The sequence below is a fragment of the Falco naumanni genome, chromosome Z (assembly GCF_017639655.2).
Source record: "Falco naumanni isolate bFalNau1 chromosome Z, bFalNau1.pat, whole genome shotgun sequence".
In the NCBI taxonomy this organism is placed as follows: Eukaryota; Metazoa; Chordata; class Aves; order Falconiformes; family Falconidae; genus Falco; species Falco naumanni.
Window position 1 is genome coordinate 42,214,734 of NC_054080.1, and position 11,289 is coordinate 42,226,022.

Sequence of the window (11,289 nt, forward strand, 5' to 3'; positions counted from 1 at the left end):
ACACTGTTAAGTAATGCCATGGTCTTTAACAAGAAAATGCAGTGATGTGTTTTAGAAATGTTCCTTAAACCATTTTCTGGCCCATATGACTTCCATGGAAATGATTTCCACTCTCTTGCCTGCACATTCAACTTATTCTTTTACAATACTTCAGTCAGTTCAGAGCTGCACAGCTGTGTTCCCTCGTCCATGGCGTTAATTTATTTTCAATAAATTTGCAAAAGTTTGATTTCAGTATCTTAAATCTACATTGGGAATGGCTGCCTTGGGTTGTTCAGGGCAAAATCAGCAATGTATTCATACACATGGACTTGAGTAATGCTTGTAATGCTTTTTGTACAGACCCCTTCGATTTAAACCACAATCTTGGAGCTGGATTGTCAAGGAAAAGTAAGTCCTCTGTTAACAAAGCTGGTTACAAAGTGAAGAGCTTGTCTTAGATCTTGCTGATGTTTGGATAATGTTTTCTCTTATTTTTTTTTTCTTCCCCAGTGACAAATTTTATAATGAAGGCTTTTATCAATGGTAGAAGGGTATTTGGTACTCCTGTAAAAATATTTCCCAAAGAATATCCATCAAAAATGGTAAGTTGCTTCTAGGAGCAGTATGTGCATGCTGTGGGGTGTGTATACCTTACCACTTGCAGGGGTATGGTTGCACTCTTTTTAAGCACTTCTCTCAAATTTCAACAGTATTCAAAATCCTTACAGGAGTTATTGGTTCATGTTGTTTGCATGTAATATGTGGTGGCATGCAGAATACTTGTACTGGCTTACACATTTTAGTCCCTATCAAAACTGGCTTACCATTTCTTAAACTGCAGCTTTAAAAATATCTTGCAGACACAGGCTGCCTGTAAAAAGAGGCCAGTGGCCAGTTAAATCTCATCAGGTCTTTCAGGAGTTCAGCTATGTGCACCAGGTTTATTCTTCTCTGTAACTCTTCTTGCTGTTTTAACACTTACTTGATTCCCAAGTGTAAGGGTTTTCACTTTTAAATGCACGATTTCTTCTTCAGGAATACTTTTTTGATCCAGAGGTATTAACAGAAGGAGAATTGGCACCAAACGATAGATGCTGCAGAAGCTGTGGTAAAATTGGCCATTTCATGAAAGATTGTCCCATGAGAAGAAAGTGAGTATAGTTTTGGCATCTGTGTGGAACTTCTTAGGTTTGTTTAGTAGAAAGATTAGGATGGTAATGCTAAAGCAAAACTAGATGCTGCAGGTTTTCTTTAAAGTGTATCACTACCAGTTTTGGCAGTGCTAGATGGTGTTAGTTTTTTACAATTTTGGTCTGTATTGAGTCATGACATAACTTTAAGAATCACCTGTAGTGGTTTTTAACAGAATCTTTTCATAGAAGGCTGCAAAACTACTTTAAGGTAGTAATGCTGATTCTGCACTTCATTATATAGGAAGCAACAGTCAAAGAGAATCTAAATGCAGAGCTGAATAGCTGTGTGCTGTGAAAATCACTCGTGAGAGCATTTATGTATTTTCACTTAATAGCTTCTACTTCATCAAGACAGGTTTTTGGAATGAACTGTTCAGAGCGATGCAATTCATGTCAAAAACTGTTTTCTCTCAAAGATTCATTGTCAAACGACAGTGTCACAGCATTGTTTTTCTACAGCACACACATATGAGAACAATGTCCTGTTTTACATCCAAGAGATTTCCTGATCCTGAGTAACTAGATGCCCAATATTCAGCAACTGTCATCTTGTAACAAGTGAATGCTAAGCTGATCTTTCTGCTTTTCATATTATGAATGGTTTAAACTTAAAACTGATCCACTGATTATTTTTTTCCTAGTTAAGACAAAGCTCTTGAAAGACTTCATGTCTAAAATAGTGAAAATTGGCAAATAAAACTTCAAGAGGACAAAATCTTGAAAGCCTTTGTGCTTACTTGTCAGGTGAATGGAAAAATCTAGCCTTTGTTTAGAGTATGTTAAAAGCTGTAACTAAAACTCACCTGCACTTTTATTTAAGTGGGTAAAAAGCTACTTACATCAGATGAAGTAGCCTTTCTACTACACAACAGAAGATGGTGAACTTACATTGTTGAGACTGAATTTGGGAATTATTCAGCTTCAGCAAATGCAAATACAGTAGCTGATGACAGTTTGAAAATAAAGAATGCTGAAGATGATGTTAGTCTACTCAATGTCTGAGCTGCTGTCTCAGATGCAATGGATTTTTAATCTTATTCTGGAGTGAAACCCCAGTTCATAGGGTCCCCATGTTACCGAAATCTCGGAATGAAGAACTTGTCGACACCAATGTGATGTAGATAAGCAGACACTTCTTTATTAACGGCCGGGTGCGTGAGTGAGTCCTCTCACGATCAACGCACACCATGGTTCAAAATCATACACCTTATATAGAACTCGTTCATACATATTCATTAAATATTCCTGCATAATCATAAGATTTCCCATAAATCATTAACATACTCTCCTCCCATATCCGATTCTGCGCAGTAAAGCTTAGAAAGGTCCGGAAATGGGTCTGGGGTACGATTTGGGTAGGTGGTATATGAGTCGGTGGTCTCGATCTCCCCCTGCCGGAATTACCTTTCACTTAAGGTAACTGTTTCTTGGCCGGCAACTGTGGGTTGCTTCACTCGACTCTCCCCAGTTCACATTAATGCTCATTTTGACATTTTAGTACGTTCTCTAGGTTACATATAAACAATCATCTCAAATCTTAAGTCTGTTATCTAAGTTCTAAACATTCCTACTAGGTGATTCTGACCAATACCTCCGGCCTTGGTACGGGGGTGTACAGAGGATTTTTATAGCAGCTTTTACTATGGAAGTTTCATTAAAATATATTTCTTACCCTTCTATATTTCTATTACATGATTGATTTTATAAAATCAAATAATCAATCAAATAAAGTCAATCAATCTTAACTTATTAGCAAATCTATAACTCCAGACCATAAATGCCTTACAGGTTAAGACCACTGATACATTTGAGTCCTTTGCCCAGCCACTGCAATAGGTGATGCTATCAGTGGAGGGCATCCGTCCCCTATGCTCTGCATCATGTTAATTGTTGTCTAGACAAGCTCAACCACATTACTTTCAGCTAACTGATTGCCACTCTATGGTCCTGATTTCCAGGCCCCCTCCTGCATCGCCCCCTTCTTGTTTTTGAGCAATCCAACATGCGTTCTCGTTGTAAGCATTGAAACAAACAAGGAACACATAATACTAAAACCAACAATACTGTCAATACCATCAATGCGCCTTTGATTATATTTTGTAAGCAGCCCCCTAACCCAAGGCTTGAAAGCCAGTCCGTTAACCCGTTCTCAGTCTTTATGGTCTGTACATTTTTTCTTAACTCGGCGAGCTGCTTATGAATAGAGTTAGAGTGATCAGTCAAATTCATGCAACACTTTCCTTAGTGCTGTTCACTATAGGCTACTCTCTACTGTTCATGCCGCTTCCTTCTAGAGGCAAGAACACGTTCCTCCTTTGTTTCTGTCTCATCCTAGTTTCTTCTCATACTCCCTCAAAATTATTTACCTCTTTGCTGCAGGATCTCAGCTGCACTTCATCAAAGCAAGCCAAAACTGCACATCAATGTCAAAACACCCCACTGTCTCTGTTCTGTACAATTTTACAATTTCCCCTTTCTGTTTTTGAACAGCTAGTACCCGGTTTGCCATGTTCTGCAGGGCCCTTGCAAACATGACAGCATCTAAGGTAACAGCAAACATATAATACTGCCGATTGAGTGAATGGATGCCAAAAAGGTTGACATTTTCTCAGATTTTGGTAACATGTTGCTGCATTGGGGCACCTAAAATCCACGCAGCACATACCATCAAAATCCTCACAGCCATATCCTTGAACCAACAACAAAAAGCAGTGGCAATTTTGACTCACATTCTTAACTGCCTACCAAACAAGGTGATTTAACTCTTTAATGCTTTCCCTGCTGTTACTCTGGGTAAGAGAAGAACTGCTGCGACACGTTCCCATCATAGCCTCCTACTACATTAGCATCTACAGAAAGACAATTATCGACATTCAAAGTGTAAACAATATCATCTTCTTTTGGATTAACATTATACATAGGTGGAAGGGCACACCAAACAAGAACTGCTTCAGTCAAAAAGTTCGAAACATAGCGTGCCTTCTCTGAACATACCTGTGGGGTCATTCCCTTCATTCCCTCTTTTTTTATGCAAAGAGAAACACTTTTACCATAACAGAGAAGCCCCTATTTACATCTCTGAGCCCAGTTTGGACACAAACGGCAGCTGTATGCGCCACCAGGCTCAGGGCAGGAATCATTCATGCAGTTACATAGCTATATATCACTACAAGCATGCAGACACCTATTAAACACTAGATAACCATGTTTATCTTTCCTATTCTCCTGCACGATACCTAGTTGTTCATTCATTATGAATCCTCCCTTCCCGCACTGCTTTGCTTAATTCTTTAACAGCCTCGTATTGCACAGGCTGCCACTCTCGAGGTTCATCTGTCTGACAAAATACTGAACATGCCATAGCGACTCCCAAAACCCCTCACTTAAGTGCTTCCCACTTGCATTCCTGCCACCAATCCCTCAGACCCCCTTTCACCCTCCCCAAAAATACAATCAATGCATCGGGAGAGACGAGGGGGTGGGGGAAAGGTCTAGCTCCTTTTCCAGATCTATAGGACCTGGATCAAAAGGTTTATCGGTGTCAATGAAATAATTTTCCGAGTTGTCCTGTTCCCGCGCTTGGTCCTGTGTTGCGAGGGTTGCTGCAATCAGGGGCAGAAGCTTTGGGGGCAGAGGAGGTGTGGACGGAATTGCCATCGCTGACTGTGTGTTGAGAAGAGTCGCACTGTCAGTGGAATTTACAGCCTCCTCTGGTTTTGCGCCGTTAGTAGAATTAGTCCACCCTTGGCAAAGAGTAGTCAGAATTTGCCACCAAGATGTTAAGTGTATTCCCGACACGGAGTTCCCCTCCGCGGCAGCATCATACAACTTTCTATTGACCACTTTCATTTCTTTCAAAGTCTCTATAAAGTTTCTTGACTGCTCGCCTGTCTCAATGAGTACAGGTTTCTAAAGCTTCTTAAAACTTCTTCAAATATTTAAAATCTCTAAAGTTTCTTGGCTGCTCACCAGTCTCGATGAATACAGGTGTTATCCTCGGGGTTTAGGTTGTCCGCCTGGTCCAGCCAGCCAGACGATTGTTCAGCCAAGCCGTCTCCTCCGGAACGCAGCCCTCTTCCACGAGCTGTCTTTTTTATCGACCAGTTCCGTCCTTATTCTTCCAAGGCTTCGGAACACCACCATAGGGGTCACCATTTGAGGAGACTGAGGCACGGACTCCCTGATCTGACTAGAAGATCCTTTATGAGTCCATAAACGTCTCTTTCTGGGGGCAAAGCCCGATTCCCCGTTACAGATTTCCCACAGCTCACCTCTCAACTCCGGAGGGATTTCAGGCCGGCCGGCTCCCGCTCCCTTTCAGCAGTTCATTCAAAGTTCTGTGGGACTCGCTGCAAGTCGCTCAGTCAGGCGATTCGAGAACCCTTCACGTTAGATCCTTAAACGCATCACGTCGGGGTCACCAATTTGCGGCGATGGAAAGACGGGACGCAGCTTGATGCAAGCAAATGTCAATTTATTGTGCAGAAGCACAAGTTTATATACACTTTCAGAAGCTGCGCGTTTTAAACAGATTGGTTCTTGAAGCTAAGCATTGCATACTAGGCAACCCCTGATTGGTGGTTAACCAATTAACAGCAATTAACCACCAATTAACAGCAAGGTGTTACCTTTCCTTGGCGCCATCGGCCCCCACTTCCCTATGCTCTGTATCATGTTAATTGTTGTCTAGACAAGCTCGAGCACATTCCTTTCAGCTAACTGATTGCCACTCTATGGTCCTGATTTCCAGGCCCCCTCCTGCATGAGTCGTTTTCATTGCTATCAGCGCTGCATCTGACTGACCGAAGGAACCTTAGTATCATCTTCAGACTTGGAGGTTTTACTGATGTCTTCTCCTCTAGGTCATGTATAAAGAGAAGTTAGATAAAACCAGTCCAGCAGTGGTAGCCGTTTCTCCACTGCTAGATCTTTAAGTCATGTAGAACGTTAGAAGCTTTTCGCAGTAGAAGAGACTTTTAGAAATACTGTGAATATACACAGTTTCAGAAGGAAGAGACTGAGTTCTGACTGAATTGTACAAGTAGAAAAAAAACCCAGAACTATAGCCCTATTTTTTATTATTATTTTATTAGCATTTTGCTTGGGTTTTCTTTTCTTCCACTGTCTTTGCAACTCTAGCACCCAGAGTTTCTGTTGTGTTTCTATTTTTTGAGATATAATTATTAGAATTTAGGGCCCTATTGTGATCTTATCATGAAGTTAAATTGTTAGGTATGTTACATCAGTGTAGCAGTGTTTGGTAGGAGAGTCAAAGTGCATTAATTCACTTTAACTCATTGAAGAAATACATGAAATGCATGTATTGTCTGTAGACAACACTGGTTTTGCATGGGTTTTTTTTCCACTGTGCATGTATGTAAAACCTATCAATTCTGTAGCATTTTTCTGCTCCTGCAGACTAAGACAGAATCATGATTATGAAGACAGCAAAAACCAGAGGTACACAGAAAACAAGGAGAAAAGAAGCAAAGAGGACAAAGAAACACAAAATAAAACAACAGAAAAGGAAAGCTCAACCAAGGAGGGAAAGTTGCATCTATGTACACCTCAGAAGAAGAAACTAGCAAGGGTAACAGCAGAAACTGGAAGAGAAAAGACTCCCAGGCATTCAGCAGAGAAGTGGAAGCACCTGGAAGACAGAGACTTAAAAGAAAAACGTTGTTTTATCTGTGGAAGAGAAGGTCATATTAAAAAGGAATGCCCACAGTATAAAGGAGCTACAGGTATGAAAGTGGTTAAGCTGAGTAGCTTAAACAGAGCTTATGTTTTCTGGTATTTTTAAGAGAGCTGACTGATGGGTAAGGGTTTTGCTTTGAATGGCACCACGTAAATGCTGTCTTTGTTTTTACATGTAGTTGCATTTAGCCAGTTTTCCCTTCATCCTCACCTATCTTTCAGAACTTTGCTGTATCCCAAGATACTAGAGATGGTTTCTCTTAGCAGATAAAATGCTTGTAATAGAAAGACTATGAGGGTCTAATACTTTGAAATTGCTTCCATTGTCCTCACTATATAAGAGTTTGCTAATGTTTCAAACTACAGCTTCTCTTTCAGGACATCATAACTGCAACAAAAGCTAGCCTTGTAGCTCTTCACAACACGTAAACCAGAATTATTCCATAATAATCAAGTCACTATGAAAGTGAACAGATTGCTCGGATATAATATCATGAAGGAAATAAAGCAATGTTCCTGCCAGCTCAGCAGTCAGAGATATACAATAATTTGTCTTACTCTGCATGAAGTCAGTTTGCAACTTTGACTTTAAAAAAAACCCCAAACCTACCACAATGCCCCCAAATTCAGATCCTGACTAACAGATCTGAACAGAATAATGAAGTAGTTGCTTAGCAGTATCTAAGTCATTCTTCACATAAGACAGATCTCATCATCTGTGTTGTAAAGGAAAATTATTCTAAGATAAAACTGAGACTCTTTAAGACAGTCAATAGTACTTTTATTTGGCATCCAAAGGAACAAAGTATTATTGTTTCTCTGTAGGTAAACCTAGGAGCATTTAAATTCATGCTGGGAAAATTTGCTTTACAGGTTACTCATGACTTGACCTCTTAAAAGTAACAAATACAAATCTTTTTTATAAATGTAATTTCAAGCCAGCTCTTCTCTACTAGTAAAAATGTTCTGTCCAGTTAGATCAGGAGACTCTTCTTAATCAGATGTAATAAGTGGAAGACTGTGCTTACAAAGACTCCCACAAAGGAAGTGGAAGGACAATGGTGTAAATGTATTTGGAAGTGTTCTTAGTTTGTCAGACAACTAGAATTGTTGGGTGGACAGAAAAGGTGTTTAAAAACTGAAGCCACATTTTATTCAGCTTCTGACCTTTTGAAGGTGTGTGTCAAGTCTAAATTTAACCTTTGATCTTTGACTTTGTCTCTTTGAGGTTTTCTAGCATTCCATTTGCCATGATACCGAGTTGGCTAAGGTGGAGTAGGCCTGACTTTTGTAGTCAGTGACGTTGTAACATTCATCATACGAGAGCTATGCTGAGGCTGTACAGTACATATGTCTAAAATCATGATTTCTGGAGTAGGTATTTTTGTCTATTATCTGTGTTTTGGGAATTACGGTATTTTAATTCAAAGAGTATTGGTGTTGGCAGGGCTTTGTCTCGTTTTTTTGCTTGCTCAGTGCCTGGTGTTCTCTCTAGTTGAATAGAGGATAATGAACAACTGGATCTAAGAGATCAGACTTTGTTCTTTGGTGTGCTACATCTGGTGAGACTATGGACAATTCACTTATCACCATACCTTCATTCACCCTCTGAAGATCCCTGTCTCCCCCTGATTCTGGAGGAGGATACACAGCTTTATTGTAGGTTCCTAACTTCCATGCTTAACCACACCTCATTGTGGCAGTTTTCCATGTTATAAAATTGAGGAAAAAAAGTGTCCTACTTTCTATGTATTCCTAAGGTAGATTGCAAATATTTTGTTATTTTTATACCTTATGATACCTGAAGTGGAAACTAGTTTCAAATTAGAAAATCTTTGTTATATTATGATCTTTATAGGTGGTTCAAAACCGGAAGTGTTGTGTGGATCCCCTTCTTTACCCAGTGCTGCCAAACATGCTGTTAGATTAAATCAGGTAAACACCAAGTGTCCCCTTCCTTTGATCTTTTTGTTTTAAAATATTCTAAAGTCCAATTAAAGTAATTAAAAATAGCTTTACTTAAGCTTTCAAGGACAACCTTTTTATTTTATTGTGGAATGACATAATTAAATTCTGTTGATTCATCAGTATTTGTGTTGTTTATAGGGAGTGATTTTACATGAAGAAAAAAATAAACAAAAAGGAAAAGTATTTTTGAGTCCCCAGCCAGGTTTGTATATCTTTGTTTCAATTCAGAAATTCTGTGTAAAAGCATGGATTTTTCACTTGCTTTCTTCGTCAGTCCTTATAGAAAATCTACTTAATTTGGTGACCACAGCAGGAGTCTGGACAGGTTGCTAGATAATTCTGAAGTGCAGCCACATTGGTGGGTTTTCTTACTGTAAAAGCATGCAATTTTTCAGTTTTGTTTTGGATGCAAAACCTAGGCATGTCAGTTCTGGGCATTTTTTCTTTACTCCGGTAGGTTTATTTTGCAGAAGGATATGGTAGGTTTCTATCACTTTCTCGCCTGTTTGGGCATACATGGGGTTTGTTTCTTCAGGGACAACATGTTGCTCAGAGTGGCTGTCCAGAACTTTCCACATGATCAACTGAGGGGAGACTATCAAAACACATCCTTGGTCTGAGCTGCCAAAATGCAAGGAAGTTAAAATTACACTTACAAATAATAGTCAGATGATAATACAAAGGACTTCATGTACTTTTTCTGGATCAGAGATGTTTTGTGAGAGATACGTGGTTACAAATACAGGTTCCTTACAGTAATTTCACACACTTATTAACGGATATGATGAAGGTTTTAAAATAACCTGTTTTTTTAATTACTTTGAGTTTCTAGTGCCACTCTGCAAACCTTTTAGCAGCTTGGGTTTTTTCAGTATGTGTGTGTGTGTGTGTGTGTATATATATATATATAAATATCTTACAGGACACCAGAAGGGGGACTTAAGTAGCCTTTACAAACTTTGGAATACTATCTCAAATTAATTTCTGTTTTCACTGTAAGGCTTTTCCAAATCTAAATTTGGGGATTTTAAACACAAAGTCATTTGTTATCAGGTGTTTAGTTGAAAAAAAATGCCACGTCTCAATTTTGTGTTTTAATATTGCCTACTGTCCTTCAGTTTTTAATGATCTAAAGTTGATCTTGTGTGTGCCACCTTTATAGTTTGACTGGACAGTAGTTTTCTTCTGGCCAATTGTTTCAGTTGTTTTATATCTTGTCTTTTGTGTGTTGCTTTGTTTTTTAAACCTTTATTAAAGTGCGATGCTTTCTTTCTCCCAGTCTTAGGCAGCCTTTCCAATAAATACATGACTCAGGGAAAAGCCTCACAGAAGAGGACCCAACAAGAATCTTGAGGAATATTAAGCACTGTTAAATTGCAATACAGGCACTTCATTCATTTAAAAAAATTTATTTAGCTAAAGCATCTGGATTCACAGGACAGCAGCATAGACAACCTTCGACTTAACTACGTTGTGTTTTGTTTTAGATTGCTAGTACAAGCAACTGTGTCTTTTTCTTACGAACAGAAAAGGGCAGGTACTGAAAATGAACTGTTTTCATGGTTTTGTTGTTCCAGCTGACCATTCTAAAATGCACTAAAATTGTGTGCAAGCCAAATACATTATATTTTCTTCAAACATTGATTTTTTGAAGGCGCAAATAATATTTATTTATGTAGATTGTTTACCTTAATCCTTGTGTAAACGTGTTCTAAATGTTTGTAGACTGCCACATTATTTTTTTTATGTAGAGAACTGAAAACTTAGACACTAGTAAACATATGTAAAACAATCTTTGGACAAGCAGTGCCATTGATTTCTTGGGTTTTTTTCTGTTTTGTGATTTTATGGGAGTTCATTTGCTGCTGTGCTTGTGTACAAGAAGAAAGACTAAAAAACAGGTCAGTCCTGTTTGCTGCTGCTAAGAATTTTTTTCAAGGCCTTTGGGGATACAAACAAAAATGCTTTAAGGAGTAGAGGTATTATACTTGGCAACTAGGAAAATATATGTCAATTTTCATAAAATGTGCACAGGATCCTTGTACCAGCCAAGAATTTACTTAGTACTATTAATTTGAGCTTCACCTGAAGTCCTTCTGGCGCTGGTAATGTACTGTCTTATTTTGTTCAGGAAAGAATTAGTTACATGGTAAAGCTGAAACCACTGTTATTTATGACTTTGAAATAAATTGTAAAAATAAATAAATCGGACTTAAGTGTCTCTATTTCTTCTTAGGTTGTAATTTCAGGATTCTGGACTTAAATGTAAAATTAATGGTAACCTATTAGAATTACCTGGTTATAGACATGTCAGGTTTAATTTTTTCCTTACCCATCTATTTTTCTTAAAGTTGAAAGCTAGAATTGCCAAAGTGGTCTTAAGGAACTGGGATTCCAACTCCTGTTTTTGGTTTTCATCCATCTGTAGCCATCCATTTGTAAACTTTTA

At 38.6% G+C, this 11,289-nt stretch overlaps 1 protein-coding gene across 5 annotated transcripts in view; it reads left to right on the forward strand.

The window, feature by feature from the left end:
• TUT7 (terminal uridylyl transferase 7) overlaps nucleotides 1-11,051 on the forward strand; it is a 35,487-nt gene extending 24,436 nt beyond the window's left edge. For 3 of the 5 annotated variants that reach the window (XM_040578965.1, XM_040578967.1, XM_040578966.1), the window contains exons 23-28: nucleotides 343-390; nucleotides 493-584; nucleotides 1,018-1,133; nucleotides 6,594-6,919; nucleotides 8,731-8,807; nucleotides 8,979-11,051. In XM_040578965.1, coding sequence (XP_040434899.1) covers nucleotides 343-390; nucleotides 493-584; nucleotides 1,018-1,133; nucleotides 6,594-6,919; nucleotides 8,731-8,807; nucleotides 8,979-9,173 — 854 coding nt within the window. In that variant the 3' untranslated portion in view covers nucleotides 9,174-11,051. Of the gene's footprint in view, nucleotides 1-342; nucleotides 391-492; nucleotides 585-1,017; nucleotides 1,134-6,574; nucleotides 6,920-8,730; nucleotides 8,808-8,978 lie in introns of those variants that run through there. The other 2 variants (XM_040578969.1, XM_040578970.1) reach the window with 2 other exon arrangements.
• Nucleotides 11,052-11,289: the final 238 nt, after the last annotated feature.